The 20319-nt window shown below is 37.1% G+C and overlaps 2 protein-coding genes across 7 annotated transcripts; both read left to right on the top strand.

The window, feature by feature from the left end:
* The first annotated feature begins 403 nt into the window (after positions 1-403).
* LOC119988013 (potassium transporter 11-like) lies at positions 404-7074 on the top strand. Of its 3 annotated transcripts, XM_038832923.1 has the most exons (8): positions 414-1466; positions 1925-2150; positions 3134-3379; positions 3527-3577; positions 3686-3946; positions 4080-4247; positions 4909-5163; positions 5909-7074. In XM_038832923.1, the coding sequence occupies exons 1-8, from the start codon at positions 1338-1340 to the stop codon at positions 6952-6954; spliced, it is 2382 nt and encodes a 793-aa protein (XP_038688851.1). In that variant the 5' UTR covers positions 414-1337; the 3' UTR covers positions 6955-7074. The 3 variants fall into 3 exon arrangements, with proteins under 3 accessions (XP_038688850.1, XP_038688851.1, XP_038688852.1); XM_038832922.1 differs by having other exon boundaries at positions 404-1466; positions 3527-3946; XM_038832924.1 differs by lacking the exon at positions 1925-2150 and having other exon boundaries at positions 1331-1466.
* A 5343-nt stretch (positions 7075-12417) lies between these two features.
* On the top strand, positions 12418-20298 carry LOC119988903 (potassium transporter 10-like). Of its 4 annotated transcripts, XM_038834149.1 has the most exons (10): positions 12484-12771; positions 14739-14832; positions 14914-14992; positions 15431-15656; positions 16533-16778; positions 17420-17470; positions 17565-17819; positions 17960-18127; positions 18736-18990; positions 19231-20298. In XM_038834149.1, the coding sequence occupies exons 3-10, from the start codon at positions 14978-14980 to the stop codon at positions 20220-20222; spliced, it is 2208 nt and encodes a 735-aa protein (XP_038690077.1). In that variant the 5' UTR covers positions 12484-12771; positions 14739-14832; positions 14914-14977; the 3' UTR covers positions 20223-20298. The 4 variants fall into 4 exon arrangements, with proteins under 4 accessions (XP_038690075.1, XP_038690077.1, XP_038690076.1 ...); XM_038834147.1 differs by lacking the exon at positions 14739-14832 and having other exon boundaries at positions 12418-12560; positions 14878-14992; XM_038834148.1 differs by having other exon boundaries at positions 14739-14992.
* Positions 20299-20319: the final 21 nt, after the last annotated feature.

Consider the following 20319-nt stretch of genomic DNA (forward strand, 5'->3'; position numbering starts at 1 on the left):
CATAACGTGACACATATAAACAATAGCAAGTTCTGCTTCTACCAGATTAAGACATCCAAAACACCATTCATCATATTGGACACATCTAATATTATAACAGCTATGATATACATCTAACCAGCTGATATGATATTCCAGTTATTCGAACGGCTATAGACACAAGTTAAGTCATGGGTTCCATATGTCGTACATAATACACATATAAAATTCTTTGTATACAATTCAACGGCTGTCAATTGGGATAACTGAGATGAAATATGAATAAATTGGGATAACTGAGGTGGGATGCCTATCATTACACAATTACCTCTCCCAACTGACTATAAATACTTAATGTTATCATTAACTCATCGTGCAAAACACAGGAAAAAGGTTTGAGTAGTGTTTGAAGTAATCACGTCAAATGTTGTACAGAGTTTTCGTTTTCAGTTCCTCCTGTTGTAGCTGACTTTATTGCGGAGAAATATCACTAGTATAATACAAAATTTACAAGCAGACAATTCTCTCTCTCCCTCTCTCTCTTTGTCAGCATCTTCTGTCCGTTTGTTCTTCCCGGAGAAAAATCCGATTCTATCCTCGCCCCGTAATAGTCAATTAAAAAGGCCTAAAAGGGGTTTCTGACAAAGCACTTTGGTGTTCTGTTACACCCTCTTAACCATTTTGTGGGTTTCTCTCGCTTATGATGCCCAAAAAAACCGACTTAGGGTTGCAATCCTTTGCTCCTGTTTGTCGTGTGGCTAGAGATTGAGCTTACCCCACTTGGGTTTCATAAGGAAGAGTGATGCATGTGAAAATTATTGTCTTCTTTTTGTTCAGTGTTTGCATCTGAGCTGTGCTTGAGCAGTTTAGTTCCTCTATCTTCAATTGTCTTCTTTGGGTTATTTGTTCGAATAGCTTTTGGGTGTTTCAATGAAGTCTGTATTGATTCATTCTTTTAGTTTTGCTCGACTCCCATAGCCTCTGGTTGTTTTGGTTCATTTTATGGTGGCTGTGGATTCCTTGCTCTATTTAGGTAGATAGAAAGTGAGGTTTGAATTCAGGTATAAAAATTAGAGCAAATTTGAGTAGGACTATTGTTGGTTTGATTTTCAGAATTTGATTCTAAAAAGAATACCCAAGATGGGTCTGAATCAGTTATTGGTTTGGAGATTGAAAATTTAAAGAATTGTGTCTTCAATCATTTTGTGTGATTAGATTTGACTTTCTTTCTATTTGATTTGAAAATTTGGTTCTAGATTTAGAGTTGTGTTTAATTTTGTGGGTTTTATATCTCGACAAGGGGATATCAGAGATACAATTTGTGGAAGCTAAAAAATTCAGTAGGAATTGAGTTTCAGATGGCTGCAACAGTAGAAATTGATGATCACAATGAGAACGACAACGGCAATATGTGGGTATTGGATCAGAAGCTTGATCAGCCCATGGATGAGGAGGCTGGCAGGCTCAAGAATATGTACAGAGAAAAGGTATGTTAAACGTTCTTTTATTTCTGTTTATTAGTGAGTGAATATGGTTGTACCTTTCGAAGTACAACAGCAACATCTTCTTTTACTATCTTATTGACCTACGTTTTGAACTGATTTGATGGCCAAATTGCATGTAAAACTTAACAATCCCAATATCCATGGCTATGAATTTCTTGGTTATGGATGGTTATGGACGCTATGTCCTATCCATTTTGTTTTGCTTATAATTAGGATGCCTGAGTGTGAATCTGTAGATTGATGTCTGTTGTCACTGAATTTAGGCCTCTAACAATTTCAATCGACTGTAGAAGTGGTATTCTATCTGAGTTATACTGAGGGGAAGATGCATGGTCTTATCTACATCGGGCATGACCTTTACTAAGTTGGCACATACTTAGGAGGATATAATCTTCATTCAGTTTCTTCGCTAACGTCATTTCAACTCTCGCTTTCTTCAGAAGTTCTCCTCCTTATTGCTTCTGCGGCTTGCATTCCAAAGTCTTGGAGTAGTTTATGGAGACTTGGGAACTTCTCCATTATACGTTTTCTACAATACTTTTCCTCGCGGAATCGGAGATCCAGAAGAAGTGGTTGGGGCTCTTTCATTGATAATATACTCTCTTACTCTTATCCCACTCCTCAAGTACGTATTCATTGTATGTAGAGCAAACGACAATGGTCAAGGTAATCTAATCTCGCTTTAAGAAATCTGATATCATGAAATCTAAGTTCGATTTGGAATTCTACCTTATACTTCGGCACTGCACTGTTGTGTACATTCAGTCACTTGACTAATACTTTTAGAAATTATGGCTTTCTTGAGAAGTAGAGACAGTGGGCTCTATATTGCCGCTTCTCAAATATATAGAATATTTATTACAAGTTCTTTCCTTTTCTTTCATTTTCTGTACATTGCTAAAGAAGTACTTCATAGTGATGTTCTTTCTTGTTCCTTTGAAGGGAAGGGAAAGCAAAAGTTGGTCAAAGTTCACCATTTTTTTTTCATGACTATAGGCAGAAAACAAATTTTTTTTGGTGGTGAAGCCTCTGAATTCTGGAAGTCGTATAAAGAGCGTTTGGCTTACAATTACTTAAAATGAGGGCCAAGAACCCTGTCCTCTTATCTGCCAATTAGTTAATTTTGTTAAAAATGTATTTTGTCATTTAGATGTGCCACACGATGTGAAACTACAGCTCTTTTTGTACAGCGTAGTGGTTAGCATGGTTCGAATTGAATAAATTAGGTCAAATAGGTATCTGATTCAATATTAAGGGGAAAAATGAAAAATTCCTCTTGTGGTGCATTAGAAACATGTAAGAGGCATTAAAAGGGTTTATTTCAAAATTTAGAAGAAGAGTGGATACTTCTTTCTTTGCTTTGGCGCAGGACATAACGATGCCAACATAAGTGCCAAAATAGCAAAAATGATGTTTTACGTGACATGCAACAAGTACTAGCCTCTTATCTGCCAATTGGTTTACAATTTTTGTTTGTTTGGATTTGTTAGATAAATATGACATCTTGTATATATCTATTCAATAATTCAAACTGATTGGTTTCCCTTGTACTGTATGCACCTTGCAACAAGTCTTGAAATTGCACATATTTTTATTTCCCTTTGATGCTGATAACGCAGACTGGATCTCCCACCCTTGTTCTGATGCAGGTGGAACATTTGCTCTTTATTCATTGCTTTGTCGACATGCAAAAATAAAAACTATTCCGAACCAACACCGGACTGATGAGGAATTAACAACGTATAGTCGTTCCACTTTCCATGAGCAATCATTTGCTGCAAAAACCAAGAGATGGTTGGAGAGCTGTGCATCCAGAAAGAATGCACTTCTCATTCTTGTCCTTGTGGGTACCTGCAATGTAATAGGGGATGGGATTCTTACCCCATCTATATCAGGTATGCTCATTATCAACCATTTGCTTGCAAATTACATTTTCAGTATTGTAGGAAAATTTTCCTGTGGTTATAAATTAAATGATAAGCTAGTACTATTTTTTATGTGCCAATTCCCTTGGAAATTATTAACATCACTATCATTGCCAGTTCTGTCAGCTGCTGGTGGGATTAAGGTGGATCATCCAAATATGAGTAATAGTATGTTTTTACTTTTGAGAGCAGTGTGTCTTTCAATCTCTACTGTTCTTCTCTCAAATCTGTCGCTGTTTATAAATTATATAGTTACTCCCGTTGCTTGTGGTACAGGTGTAGTAGTGGTTGTTGCTGTCATAATATTAGTAGGATTGTTCAGCATGCAACACTATGGAACGGATAAGGTTGGCTGGCTCTTTGCTCCGATTGTGCTTCTTTGGTTTCTTTTGATTGGAGGTGTTGGGTTGTTCAACATATGGAAGTATGATAAAAGCGTTTTGAAGGCGTTCTCACCCGTTTATATATATCGGTATTTCAAAAGGGGAGGAAAAGATGGTTGGACCTCTCTTGGTGGTATTATGCTGAGTATAACAGGTAAACTAACTATGTTGCTAATATTCAAATAATTTCTTGTTGAGGAAAATACTATTTGTGAAATTCAGTTGAGATAATATGGTTATGAACTGTTTTCAATGAGGTTCTGATGAAAACCCGTACATCACTACAGGGACGGAGGCGCTGTTTGCTGACCTAGCCCATTTTCCGCTCTCAGCTGTACAGCTTGCTTTCACAGTAATTGTATTTCCTTGCCTTCTCTTAGCCTATTGTGGACAAGCTGCATACCTTATAAATAACAAGGAACATGTTATTGATGCATTTTATCGTTCTATACCAGGTTTGTTTGATCTTTGCTATTTCCTAGTAAATCTTGTGCCTGAACATACTTTTCGTGGGTCTTTCTAGAAAATACTATTGCTTTTTAAGTTCCTTGCCACTTAACTTTTTCCTGAATGTTGTTCCATCTTCATCCTCCTAATGTTTTGGTTTTTTAAGATTAGTATTTGTATTTGGTGGGTAATTATAGAACCTGATAGCCTCACCACTTGCTATAACAGTGGAATGGATGGTGAAAGTTTGGTCTCGTTCCACTTGGATGCGCCTTTATACTTGTCATCTGGGAAAAAAAGGAAAGCAATGATAGACAAAACTGAAATGATTAGTTCTAAAGAAAGTCTCAAAATCTAGTATTTGCCCAAAGCATAGCAAAATATACCATAAGTTTTAATCAGGTCCACCTCCATTTGCGTCCTTTTCACTTGGAGTGTGGTCCATCCTTGATGTTGTTGGGGGTATTATTTGCCAGCAGCAATAACAATTAGGGTACTAAACATGTAAATGTGCCGATGTAGTTCATCCATCCATTTACTTACCAAAAATTTAGAGCTGCTAATGGAATCTTAGCTTCAAAGTAGTTCTGTTTTTTCAAAGGTGGTACAAATACCCCATTTTGTGCGGTGAGGATGACTGATTGGTGGCTGTTGTGCCTCGTTCTGCAGATGGCATATATTGGCCAATGTTTATTGTTGCAACTGCAGCTGCTATTGTAGCAAGTCAGGCTACCATATCTGCAACATTTTCAATAATCAAGCAAGCTCTAGCACATGGTTGTTTCCCGAGAGTCAAAGTTGTTCATACATCAAAGAAGTTCCCTGGCCAGGTGTATATTCCGGATATTAATTGGATCCTTATGTTGCTTTGCATTGCTGTGACTGCTGGATTCAAGAATAAAAACCAAATTGGAAATGCTTATGGTGAGTATATTTACTGCCATGAAGTTTGCTATCGTTCTTGTTGCATTCTTTAAGAATTTTCTTCTAGGAGTCTCAATAAATTAACAGCACCTGTGCCTACTTCTTTTTGTGTTGAGGAATTTCTAGATCTTATGATATGTAACATACTGTGAAAGATTTGTTTCTGCATGCATACATTACAAATAGGCTATAATGTATTTGTCGGTTGAAAGAAGAATAATACGTTATCTTTTGGCCGATAAAAAGGCCAATTTGCTCTTATCCAAAAAATTTGCTCAAGTGGTTGAAGGATAGGGTGGCAGTGTATTGTGATTTGATTTTAGTTCAAGTTGTACCACAGAAAAAGGAGGGAGGAATAGGTAGTCTTTTCGTTTAAGAAGGGTGTTCCAAATTCATCCAGAAATAAAATACGAATCAGCAACCCCTTGTTACGCCAAATAGTTACTGAAAGGATGTAGGATTGAAAGGTAAAGACTAAAGAGTATGGAAATGGAAATGCCATCTTTTGTTCTAATTTACTTTGTTCCTTTGTAGTCCAGTAATGTTTTTGGTCAGAGCCATTGATTTTAAAAACCACCCACCATGAGCCTTGTGAACTGCTTTTCCAGCAAAGCAGTGCAATGATTACAGACTTGGCAAAACTACCCTGTTTCCTTCCAGCTCATGCATAATGCATTAGTAGTATTTAAAGTTTTGCTCCTGAAAGGATGCACTTTAACTGCTTTAACAATGTTTGCCACAACAGGGACAGCGGTCGTAGTAGTCATGCTGAATACCACACTGATTATGACTTTAATCATGATATTAGTGTGGCGCTGCCATTGGTTTTGGGTACTGCTCTTTACTGGCTTGTCACTGGTCGTGGAGTGTACTTATTTCTCTGCTGTACTCTTTAAGGTTGATCAAGGCGGGTGGGTTCCTCTTGTAATTGCAGCGGCCTTTCTTGTCATCATGTATGTTTGGCATTATGGTACCGTGAAAAGGTATGAATTTGAGATGCACAGCAAGGTTTCCATGGCATGGATTCTTGGCCTTGGCCCCAGTTTAGGACTGGTCCGGGTTCCAGGCATTGGGCTTGTGTACACCGAACTGGCTAGTGGGGTGCCACACATCTTTTCCCACTTCATAACAAATCTACCTGCCATCCATTCTGTAGTTGTTTTTGTCTGTGTGAAGTACCTTCCTGTATACACAGTTCCAGAAGAAGAGAGGTTCCTTGTGAAGCGTATTGGACCCAAGAACTTCCACATGTTCCGTTGCGTTGCAAGGTATGGCTATAAAGACCTGCATAAGAAAGATGAAGATTTTGAAAAGAAGCTCTTTGATAACCTCTTCCTGTTTCTGCGGCTTGAGCATATGATGGAAGGGTGTTCAGACTCCGACGAGTACAGTTTATACGGCCAGCGAACAGAGCAGTCGAGAGATTGCCTTTTGAGTTATAATAATGGAAACACAACTTCCTCCAGTATCGATCTCACATTCTCAACTGTGGACTCAATTGCACCCATCAAGTCTCTGACGAACGGGGATTTGACTGTCAAGTCATATGGTCAAGCGAGCAGCCAGACAGAGGTGGATGAAGTAGAATTTTTAAGTCATTGTAGAGATGCTGGGGTGGTGCACATACTAGGAAATACAGTGGTTAGAGCAAGAAGGGATTCTAGATTATACAAGAAGATAGCAGTTGATTATATATATGCATTTCTTCGGAAGATATGTAGGGAGAATAGTGTGATCTTCAATGTTCCTCATGAAAGTCTCTTGAATGTTGGACAGATATTCTATGTATAATATTTTGAATAACTACAACTGCTATTTGTCAATGTAATGTTGCATTATTGGGGTTTTTTTTGTCCCCCTGAAGAGGAGTCTCTGCTATGTTATTGCTTTAAGTGGAAACGTTATTGCTCACAGTGGGATTCTTGGGAGGAGTTATTGGCATGAACATGGATTGATGATTGAATAAAAAACATCCTAGTACAAATAAATATGGGCAAATATATCATTTATGTCCTTCAATTATCAAGCTTTTATCGATTCTATCCTTAAAGTACGAACTCGGTCATTTTTATCCTTGAACTATCAAATATTTTTTCGTTTATATCCTGATTCATATTCCCAGTGATATCTGCTAGATTTTGCTCACGTGACATTCAAATTCCAATGAACTGTACACATGTCTTGATGATGTGTCAAAACAAACAAAAAATAATCAAATCTATCTTCAAATAAAATTTAATGAAAAAAAAAAACAAGAACACTGTAGAACATGAAGAACACGGTCAACACAGTGCTCTTGAAGCTCCAAGGATTGCCATTGCAAGTTTTCCTACAAACAAAATAGCACAGATCTGCTTTGTCACTTTCCCTCCACGCCTAACGAGATGCGCCAACCTATATTGGAACAAAATGGTTTCATGTTCTTTCATTGATTGGTTAGGGCATTCACAAAGAACATCAAAGAAGAATGCAATCAAAAGAAAAGAAAAGACAACTTCGAAGTCAGATCGAGAACGAGAGACATCTTGAATCACGTCCAAGAAGCTAAAATTTCATAGTCGAACAGAAGAAGTGCTTTTGATAGAATTGATTCGCCAGGTTAATTGTTCTCCATAATCTCATGGGTTTTTTCTTGGAGTTCTGGTTCTCGTCTGTTCTAGTCTCCAACTATTGACATTAAATCCTCACATTATGGCCAACTTTGCTCCTCAAATTATGACATAATTTGTTCCTCAAATTATGGCATAATTTGTTCCTCAAATTATGGATCAAATTATGGAACCTTTGTCCCATAATTTGCTCCTCAAATTATGCAACATTTGTCTTAGGGTGTAATGTTTGATCCCTATATATATGAGGTTGTAATTGTAATGTTAAATCAATATACATACACACCAAATATTGCCTCTATTCTTCTCTACAATTGCTCCTATTTTTTCTACATGGTATCGGAGCAGGTCATGTTGTAGAAACATTACAGGGAGATATGGTAAATTACACCTCAAATCCAATTTCCCTTATAAATGAGTTTGCAACCTATCTTCAGGAGAAGGGAAGAGTAAATTACACCTCAAATTCCACAACCCTCCTTGGTAAGTTTGCTGGGTTCTTATCATACTCGAGACATCAATCCAATGACAACTTTGAAGGTATTCTCAGTGCATTCTCTACTGCTATAGAATTTAATACCGTGCATGATTTTTGGATTGTTGATTCTGGTGCCACCGATCATATGACAAATAAATTAACCAATTTGTCTGACTTCAAAAAATTTTCTACTCCATCCCATGTGTCAATTGCCAATGGGAATGGTGTTCCTATTCTTGGTGAAGGTAAACTTAAATTGTTGTCTAAAGACGTTACTTCAATGGCTTTATATGTTCCATCTTTTCCAGTCAAGTTACTTTCGGTTAGAAAACTCACTCAAGCTTTAAATTGTTGTGTTATATTTCTTCCTCATGAGGTACTTTTTCAAGATCTTGTCACCAAGAAGATCATTGGTAGAGGATTTTTTCTATAAGGTCTCTACTACATCTCAGGAAATTTTCAACCTAGCAAAAGTACTCAAGTCTCGTTTTTTCCTTCTTCCTCGGCAGATCATGTTCTCTGGCATCAACGTTTAGCACATCCTTCAGATAATATTCTCACTAAATTGTTGCCAAATGTTGATACCAAATATTTTTCTTGTGAAATTTACCATTTGTCAAAATCTACTAGACTACCTTTTGTGTCTTCTTCTTCTAGAACTACTAGAATGTTTGAACTTGTTCACTCCGATATTTGGGGACCTACTCTTGAATCAATTGATGGTTTTAAATATTTTGTTACATTTATTGATGATTTCTCACGTGTTACTTGGGTGTACTTGTTGAGATCAAAAAGTGAAGTTATGAATATCTTCAAAGATTTTCATATGCTTGTTGAGACTCAATTTTCCTCTAAAATTCAAACACTTCGTTCTGATAATGGCACAGAATTCATGTCTAAAAATATGACACAGTATTTATATTCTCATGGCATTGTGCATCAGACTAGTTGTGTTGGTACTCCTCAACAGAACGGAGTAGCAGAACGCAAAAATAGAGACTTGTTGGAAAAAACTCGTGCTTTGATGCTTCACATGCATGTTCCAAAAGTTTTTTGGTTTTATGGAGTATTAGCAGCAGTTTATATCATTAATCGGCTTCCGAGCCAAGTGTTGTCTTTTAAATCTCCCCTTGAAGTTTTGCAGGAGAAAACTATTGATGTGTCTCACTTAAAGTATTTGGTTGCACTTGCTTTGTGCATATACAAGCAGCTCATCGTGATAAGCTTGATGCCCGAGCTGCTAAGTGTATTTTTCTGGGGTATTCTTCGACCCAGAAGGGGTATAAATGTTATCATCCTGATTCTCGAAGATTATTTGTCTCCAGAGATGTTATGTTTGAAGAAGCAACACCTTATTATACAAATTCTCAAGATGATTTAGAGGACGTGTTTCCCTTGCCTATATCCGAGATTATTTCTGAAGGGGTTCCTCACAAGCCTAATATTGCTGAGTTTGTTCCACACCAGGCCGCTGAAAATCCTCCAACTGGACAGGCTGAACTCCTTCCAAATGTGCTAGCTGAAAATCTGGTTGAAAATCCTCCAGCCGAACAGCCCGAGAATCTCCAAGATGTGCATGTGCTTGCTTCCACTAATAATCATGAGGTGCTTGCTTCCACTAATAATCATGAGGTTTCACCGTCATTGGTTCGACGGAATCCTACTCGAAACCGCGTCCCTCCAACAAAACTTCAAGATTACGTCACTTTTTCTGCTTGTCATCCTCTCTCCAAAGTATGTCACTTATCATCGTCTTTCCTCAGCTCATGTGGCATTTCTCACCGCTATTTCTACTGTTCATGAACCTAAGAATTTCAAGGAAGCATATTCTCAGGAAATATGGCGACAAGCTATGGGTGAAGAGCTTCAAGCTCTTGCTGAAAATCAGACTTGGAGTGTTGTTAAACTTCCTCCTGGAAAACAACCAGTGGGGAGCCGCTGGGTATATAAAACTAAATTTCACTCGGATGGCACCATTGACAGGCATAAAGCTCGCCTTGTGGCCCAGGGATTTACTCAAACCTTTGGTGTGGATTACAAAGAGACGTTTGCTCCTGTTGCTAAGATGAATACAGTGCGTACTCTCCTCTCAGTTGCCGTAAATTGTGGATGGTCTATGAGTCAAATGGACGTCAAAAATGCTTTCCTTCATGGGGATCTTGAAGAAGAAGTCTATATGAAACTACCTCCAGGACATCCACAGAGTTCGGATTCTTCTTTGGTTTGTCACCTACACAAATCAATCTATGGGTTGAAACAATCTCCGCGTGCTTGGCACGCCAAGTTAAGTACCGTTCTTCAAGAGGTTGGTTTCTCTCGTAGTACAGCTGATTCTTCCTTGTTCATTCGTCATTCTTCCAATACTATAGTGGTGGTCCTAATTTATGTTGATGATCTTATTATTGCTGGGAATAGTATTGATGCTATTTCTCAACTCAAAACCACTCTTCAATCTCGATTTCCTATTAAGGATCTTGGTTCCTTAAATTACTTTCTTGGCATTGAAATGGCAGTTTCCAGCAAAGGTTTATTTCTAAATCAAAGGAAGTATATTCTTGATTTGCTAGAGGAAACCGAAATGATGAATTCAAAACCAGCATCCACTCCACTGGATAGCAAATTAAATCTTGATACAGCCAGTGAACCTTTACAAGGAGTTAGTGATTACCAACGGTTGGTTGGTAAGCTCATTTATCTCACTATTACTCGACCTGACATTGCTTATGGTGTAAGTCTTGTTAGCCAGTTCATGCACGCTCCTACTCTTTTCCATTTGGGCATTGTCAAACGAATCTTACGTTATCTCAAGGGTTCTATTGGTCGTGGCATAGTTCTAGCTAAGCACGGTCACTTACGGATTACAGGATATAGTGATTCTGATTGGGCTGGAAATGCCCTTGATCGAAAGTCCACTTCCGGCTATTGTATGTTTGTTGGTGGAAATCTTGTTTCTTGGCGTAGCAAAAAACAACATGTGGTTGCTCGTTTTAGTGCTGAAGCTGAATATCGTGCAATGGCATCCAGTGCATGTGAACTAATATGGCTTAAGAGTTTGCTCGCAGATTTGGGCTTTCCAAGTAGTCTTCCTATGACTCTTTTTTGTGATAATCAGGCTGCTATGCATATTGCTGCTAATCCCGTGTTTCATGAACGCACAAAACATATTGAAGTTGATTGTCATTTTATTCGTCATCAAGTTCAGAATCAAGTTATTCAAACAGTTTACACTCGAAGCCATGATCAACTTGCTGATGTTTTTACAAAGGTTCTGTCTTCTGGTCATTTTCACCGATTATTGTCCAAGCTTGGCTCAATCAATCCTCTTGATCCAGCTTGAGGGGGAGTATTGACATTAAATCCTCACATTATGACCAACTTTGCTCCTCAAATTATGGCATAATTTGCTCCTCAAATTATGGATCAAATTATGGAACCTTTGTCCCATAATTTGCTCCTCAAATTATGCAACATTTGTCTTAGGGTGTAATGTTTGATCCCTATATATATGAGGTTGTAATTGTAATGTTAAATCAATATACATACACACCAAATATTGCCTCTATTCTTCTCTATAATTGCTCATATTTTTTCTACACCAACCCACGTGTAGTCGAATAGCCGCACAGATCACGTCCTAGAAGTGACAAAAACATGAATCTGAGTTGCTACAACGGAGACGAACCGCCGCCAAAGCCAGTGAAAGGAAGCGCCATGGGTTCTCTTTGAAGCCACAAATTCCGGTTCACTCTCTCTCGTGTCTGGTAGTGCTAAAATCTCTTTTTAGAACTATCGCCATCGTTACGGTTGAAGCAATTGTATCGCTGCCGTTACGGTTCAAGAACAGGGTCATGATCTGGGAACAAATCTTGTTCTTGGTCCTTGTTTGTTTTAAAAATTGAATCTGGATAGTTCAAGGATCAAAATGATTGAGTTCGTATTTTAAGGATAAAATCGATAAAAGTTTGATAGTTGAAGGACATGAATGATATTTTGTCAATAAATATGAAATCCCTGACTTAATATGAATGTTTTATGAAGTTGCTGACTAGAGCCTAGAGGTTGAAGAAGACCCCCTTGACTTAAATGTTGAAGAGGACCACAGTACACCACACAAATTATAGTGAAAACAAAACAAATACTAAAATAAAATTTAACGGCTGAGATCAACTAAACTCAAAATCAATGGTAATCGTACCATACAACGTCCTCTCTGAACACTGTTCATACAATTACTTCTGCATGTTCGAGTGTCCCTCGTTGCACTTACACCGCCCGCCAGTACGACTTGGGTTTTCTGTCTTCATTCATGGGTACGTGATTTTTATTTATTTTGTGTACAACAATTTTTTAAAGCTCTAATCTTGTCTAGTTGTTCTTCGTGGACTAGAGTTTCTGGGTATTGACTGTACTGTCAGCTTATTTTCGCGTGATTGATATTGTTGTCATTTGTGTGAAATCGTCTTTGACGCGAGTGCGGGATACTAGATCTATTCAAGATTCGTGTGCATCGACGTTGGAGAGGTATGTTTATGTTCAATTTTTTCGGGTTTTATTTGTTTTCGTGAGCTTCATTTGGTTCAGAAATGGCATCGATCTAACAGGGCATGGCTCCTGTATCATTTGTAAATTAGGTCGATTGGGGTATGATTTGAATCAATTTTTCTGGTTTTTTTTAAAAAAATTTCCTTTCTAGTTTGATTTCCTTATTAGTCTGGTGCAAGATGATCTTCAATTCTGTTTGGCGTGATCTTTATATCTAGTTTGATTGATTCTGCTTTAAGTTGATTGGATTTACTGTTATTATTCTGTTATGCCCAATCTGAGCTAAGTTTAGACTTCTGTAACTGTAGTTTATCTACTGGGATAGACTTGATAGATTTCTTTCTGATTGTTGCGAATTCCAATTACCATTGGTTTTGCTGGTTCACTTTGAGGACTTGGACTTCCTTCAGTATCATTTCTGAAAATAGATCTTTGAAACTCATCAATCAACAAACGTTGGGTTAACCTGTTGGGGGTGAGAGGGCTTAAGGGATTGAGATATTGGTTTTCGGTTAGCCCTAATATCATAATACTTTTGGGTATCATTTACCATTTTAAGAAGATCTTGGTTTATGTATGATATTGTTTTACTTTTACTAGTATTAGTTTTTGGGGCAATTTCCACCAAGTACAAAATTTGAAAGTCATGTTTCAATAGATTCATGCAATTAATTTTGTACCATAAATTCATGCAACTAATTTTGTACCATAAATTCATGCAACTAATTTTGTAACAATAAGGACAAAAAGTTTTAAACATTGTTTCGGTGCCTTTTCCTCTCCAACGGGCGCATGACATCATCAGCTTTGACTTTTTTCTTTTTCAAACGAAATTTCAAAACGATTTCTTTCTCAAAATACATGACGGATTTTGAAAAACAAAATTATATATTCGGAGTCGACTTGGAAAGCTCTTTCAAGCAAGACTCATTCATTGTCAATATATTTTGAACAAAAAAATCTCGTAAATAAATTTCAAAAAGTTGCATATTTGAAGGCCTAACCATTGGAATTTGGCCAAAAAATCTATTGGAGCGGTGACAAAGTCACTGGTTTTAAAGTACGTACCATTTGGAATCAACCTGCAATTTTCAAGTCAATTCGACATTGTTGGCAATTTATCTACGGAAATTTTTCTGCATTAACTTATTTGCATCAATTTATTTGTTGTTGTGGTATATGTTTGTTTTTTTCTTTGTTTATATCTGTGGATTTTTTTTTTATAGATACCTATTTGTTAACAAGCGTCGACCAGCGTAAATTTATCTGCAGAAATTTATTTGCGTAAATTTATCTGCAGAAATTTATATTCATAAATTTATCTGCGGAAATTTATTATCTATGGAAATTTATCTACGTAAATTCTGCATCAATTTATTTGTTTTTATGGTATATGTTTGTCTTTTTATTTGTTTATATTTATAGATGTTTTTTTTTTTTATATATACATATATGTTAACAAGCGTTCTTTCAAACAAAACTCATTGTCAATATATGTGGATATTCATCTGCGTAAAACAAATAATCAGCCAGAAGTGGTAATGGACCCATAAACTATGTAAACATATTAATACAACGTGGCATAATACTCTTTGTTGTTTTGTCAGTAGATAAGGCCCAATATGTGTTTTTGGAATTCCTTTCTTAACGGTGCATCATGTGCCATGGTTTTTCGTTAACCATGCGTTGAACACTCACTCGAAACCAAGTCCTGTACATTTATTTAAAAAAAAGTGCACAATCTTACTTTTATTAATCATGTCCTTATTAGTAAGTTTTTTTTTATTCAATGGAGCTATTAGAACAAAAGTTTATTTTGAGGGACTTATTGCTAATTATACTTCTATGAATGTGCTTGGCATTCGGCATCGAACAAGAAATCGGAAATTGGGTTTCCATTTTTTGACTCCAATTCTTGTTCTTATCTGTTGATTGTGTTTGTCCAGGTAATCATAGGGAGGTTCTGAGTTCTCATATAGGGTGGAAATTTTGGAAGACTATTGGAAAATAGTGACATAAGATATTAAGATTAAGTGACAGGTAAGAAAGCCGAATAATTTGTTTTTGGTTGCAAATGACTTCAAGAGTGGAAAGTGATGAAGACACTGAGGTTGCTGGCAGAATTTGGGCTTTAGATCGGAAGTTTGACCCACCCTTGGACGCAGAGGCTAAGAAGCTCAAGAATATGCATCTGGAAAAGGTAAGAAGCATTTTCTCTCATTGAATCCACCAGTTCCATCAAACCAACTAAATTTGGTTTGCCCTTGTGGAAGTAGGGAGCATTTATCCGTTCTTGTTTAGGCCTCCATGGCATAGTACCTGAGTGGGAAAAACTGTTTCATAAATTTAACTTGAGCTCATTTGATAAGGCTTGATGAATTCCAAAGGATACGTAACCCAACTGATATGAGACAAAAAAATGTTTAAATTCTGTTGGACTAATTTCCGTGATAGTTAATTGTTGCTATGTACATTTCATGGGTTGTAAATTTGCTGCCCTCTATGTGCAAAATCATTTGACGAATCAAGATGTGCATAGGCAGCCTTGCTCAGGCAAAGTAAAGAAATTCTGAGAATTCTTTAATCTTTAGTTTGATTTTCCAGAAATCATTCTCTTTTCTGATTCAATATTGTTCAGAAAGTTTCAGCTTTTCTGCTTCTGCGGCTTGCATTCCAAAGCCTTGGCGTGGTCTTTGGAGATTTGGGCACATCTCCCTTGTATGTTTTCTACAATACATTTCCTGATGGAATTGGAGAAGCAGAGGATGTGATTGGAGCCCTATCATTAATTATATATTCCCTTACACTTATCCCTCTCTTAAAGTATGTGCTCATTGTCTGCACAGCAACTGACAATGGTCAAGGTAAAATGATCTCAACTTATAGGCTTTGTTGCATTTTATTTTATGCAAGCCCCATGTACATAAAGGATACATCCAGTCATCATATTTCTTTCGCATGCTGAAATATGAATAATTCGTTAACGTGTATAGTTACGAACATAATGTCTGTTACTCTTTTGTATTGTTTTGTGTCATGAATTGAAGGAACAATGATATATTTCTTTTCCAATTTACTGGACTTGATTTATTTCCTCTTGGAAAATAGGTGGTACTATTTGCGAATCGCCTCCCAAGTGGTTTGGATATTGATTAGTTGAGGAAAAAGGGAAGGAGGAGTTTAAGATCTTATTTTACCATGCATATACATAACTAAAAAAACATATGCCATTTTTCTGTCTATGCAACTATTTTATACTGAATCTCACCTATGGCAGCCTGCTTGGCAGCCAAATATTCGTTATTCCTTTGTGTACCTAAATTGTGTGCACTGTGTCTAAACTGCATTTCTGCATGAAATGTACCTATCAAAATTTCAATGGAATGTTTATTTGACTTAGAGCTGGGTGGATGGCAAAATAGTGGATTCCCTATTGTGGTTTGAGTAATTTACCAAGAAAAATGAGGAAAGAAAGGATTTATCAGAAATATTTTATATGAGTGCTTTTTTGACATTGTGAAAAGTTGATTTTTTCTAACAGGTCTGAAATTCAGTGACGCAATAAATCTGCATATACTTTCTGATTCTGGTTCTTCTATTCTGTTTTCTTTGATGATGCCTTCATTCCTCCACGTTTTACTGCAGTTTAACTGCTTTTTCCCTGTCAACTGTAGCATATCAATGATATCATGGGCACGAATGATGCCTTAAACTTAAACACATTGGTCATTGTGATGCAGGTGGAACATTTGCTCTTTATTCACTACTCTGTCGACATGCAGACATTAGGACTATTCCTAACCAGGACCACACTGATGAACAGCTGACAACTTACAGTCATGCTACATTTCATGAGCAATCCTTTGCTGCCAAAACCAAGAAATGGCTGGAGGGACATGCATTTAAGAGGAATGCACTTCTTGTTCTTGTCCTTGCTGGATCTTGTATGGTGATTGGTGATGGGATTCTGACCCCAGCTATATCAGGTTTATATATGATATTTTAAATTTTTTTCAAGCAGTTAATGCATTTAATTTGATGGAAAAGCACATGTAATATCTGATACTGATTTTATATTAACTAGCATTGAGCTAAATATGGGTATTGAGCTATGGCATTGTTACATACCCTACCTGCTTGTTAGGCAGTCAAAGGACACTAATAGAAGAGGAATAATGAACTAATGATCCCCCGATACCCCATTAAATTTTGGAGGCCTTGTCTTGACCTGAATCCAATATTCCTCTGCTGAAATATTTTGGATCCTGTAACTGTAGATCATTTACTCTGCACTATCAGAAACTAGATTTTATAGTAATCATAGTTAAGATACAAACGGAAAGTGATGCAAAAGCAGCTAGATAATTAACATTATAACTGTCTCAATCTATCTTACATGTTGCTGCTTTTTCCTGAATTCTTTTGTCTCAGCATAGGATCTCCTATACTACATATACTGGTAATAGCTATATATTGAAACTGTAATTGTGCTTATAATTTGTTACAGAAAGATACTTTTTACAACAGTTTATCATTATTCTAACCGTTTTATGTTATAATCTGTTCAGTATTACTGTAGTATCTTAGTTTCACCAATACTTGTGTAATCATACCACATCTTTGGCAGTTTTATCAGCTGTTGGCGGAATCAAGTTAGACTATCCCAAGATGTCTAGTGGTATGACCTTGTTTCTAGGCATGCAATTGCTCCTCATCTGTTATTCTTTTCACTTAACTCCTTTTTTGACTTAAACCTTGATGTCACTGTACAGATGTTGTGATGCTGGTAGCTGTTTTACTCTTATTCGGTTTGTTTTACATACAGCACTACGGGACAGATACTTTTAGCTGGCTCTTTGCCCCAGTAGTACTCCTTTGGTTTTTGTTAATTGGAAGTCTAGGTGTATTCAACATTTGCAAGTATGATAGCAGTGTTCTGAAAGCTTTTTCGCCTCTATATGCATACCGGTTCTTCAGTAGGGGAAATGGCTGGAGCTCTCTTGGAGGTATTGTGCTTAGTATTACAGGTAATTGTTTTCATCAATTGATTTTGTTTATTTGGTTCTATTACAATCATTATGTATTTTGCTATCTCATTTAAGGTCTACCAGAATTACATAACAAATTCACAATCAAGATTCTGATAACCAGTTATGGAAAATTACAGGAACAGAGGCGCTTTTTGCTGATTTATCCCACTTTCCAGTGGCAGCCATACAGATTGCCTTCATATTAGTTGTGTTTCCCTGCCTTATTTGCGCCTACACCGGACAGGCAGCTTATCTTATGAAACACTCAGATCGTGTGTCTAATGTATTCTATGAATCAATTCCAGGTTTGTTGTTATATTCTCTTTGTATTTCTTACGTTTACTGAGTTGTTGGACCAAGAGCCGATTTTTATTTGGCCAAGGTTCCCTATTAAAATCCTAGCTTAAAACTTCTGATTTAATAAAATAAACAAATTCATGTTTACAGCTCTTCTAATGCTTTTCATCTCTGGTTGCGTTAGGAATTTTTTTATAAAAAGAAAAAAGAGGAGAGGGGGGTTCTTACGGAAATGTGTCTTAATCCTCTTGACATAAAATTGTTAGTGCATTTCCCAATAGCTACTGATAGCATTATTGAAGGAAGGTAAAGGAGGCAAAAAGGATTCATGCCAAGGTTTGGGACACCTATTCATGCCATGGTTCTAAAAGCGTACTGTGTATTACAAAAATGTTTTAAAAACCCACCTTAGTGATGACTAAAGCTTTGGATCATTATTCATTGTTATGTTTGTTATCACTCTATGTCTCTATGTAGTAAGATCAAACGGAGGGAATTGCGATTGTTATAAAAAAAAAATTGGGGTTGTAATATTTAATTATATTGTAAGGGACATGAAATCATGAAGAAGTTGAAGTCAATAATCTTGCAGATCCTAACAATTCACTTTGTGCAGATAGCATACATTGGCCAGTCCTCATTGTTGCGGTTGCAGCTGCTATTGTCGCAAGTCAGGCCACCATAACTGCGACCTTTTCTCTAATCAAGCAGGCCCTTGCTCTTGGCTGTTTCCCCAGAGTTAAAGTAGTACATACATCAAAGAAGTTCCTAAACCAGATATATATTCCTGATATTAATTGGATTCTTATGATACTTTGCATTGCTGTGACTGCTGGATTCAAAAATCAAATTGACATTGGCAATGCTTCTGGTAAGTTTATCCCCTCTTGATATCTGTGAAAGTTTTACTGGTTATTCTCTTAAAGCATACAGGCATCTACCACTAAAAGATACAACATGCTCCCTTCTTTTTTGTCTTTGTCGTTTATATATTTAACTTCTATAAAAAAAAAAAGAAGGGAAGAAAATATTAACTCATGAATGCATTTGATGTTCTTTACGTGAGTCAAACTTAACAATGACACTAATTTGTCATGTTTCATCACAACAGGTACAGCAGTCATAATAGTCATGCTTCTAACCACATTTCTAATGGTTCTGATCATGCTTCTGGTATGGCGATGGCATTGGGTTATTGTTTGGTTATTCACTACCTTATCTCTGATTGTGGAAGGCACTTACTTTTCCTCTGTAATACTCAAGGTAAATCAAGGTGGATGGGTTCCTCTTGTGATTGCAGCAGGATTTTTTATTGTCATGTCCAGTTGGCATTATGGGACAGTAAAGCGATATGAATATGAGATGCACAGTAAGGTCTCCCTAGCTTGGATTCTTGGACTTGGCCCGAGTTTAGGACTGGTTCGAGTCCCTGGAATTGGACTCGTGTACAGTGAACTGGCAAATGGGGTGCCTCATATTTTCTCCCATTTCATCACCAACCTGCCTGCCATGCATTCAGTCGTTGTTTTTGTCTGTGTTAAGTATCTTCCTGTCTATACAGTTCCAGAAGGAGAGAGATTCCTGATTAGGCGAATTGGACCGCCAAATTTTTGTATGTTCCGTTGTGTTGCCAGATATGGCTATAAGGATCTCCATTTGAAGGATGAAGATTTCGAGAGAAACCTTATCGACAGCCTCTTCATGTTTGCCAGACTTGAGAACATGATGGATGGGTGTTCGGATTATAGTTCAAGCGACCGGCAAAGTGAGCAATCAGGAGGTGAACCTTTGGGTTTTATGAACAATGAACCTTCACGTAACATGGACATAGACTCAATTGAGCAAGTCAATTCCCCTCCACTTGCAAATCATGCTCCTGCTGATATTGATGAGTTGGAATTTTTGAAGAACTGCAGAGATGCTGGAGTGGTGCACATGCTCGGAAATACAGTGGTCATGGCGAGGAAGGATTCCAGATTTTACAAGAAGCTAGCTATTGATTATTTATATGCTTTTCTTAGGAAGATATGCAGACAGAATACTGCAATCTTCAATGTTCCTCATGAGAGTCTCTTGAATGTTGGACAGATAATTCGTGTATGATGAATACTACAGACATGATAATACATGTCTTTCAATATAATTTTCTTTGCGGTAGCAAAGTCAGGTTACCCCTTCATTAGTGATTACTATCATCCAT

Source organism: Tripterygium wilfordii, chromosome 21, assembly GCF_013401445.1.
Source record: "Tripterygium wilfordii isolate XIE 37 chromosome 21, ASM1340144v1, whole genome shotgun sequence".
Classification (NCBI taxonomy): Eukaryota; Viridiplantae; Streptophyta; class Magnoliopsida; order Celastrales; family Celastraceae; genus Tripterygium; species Tripterygium wilfordii.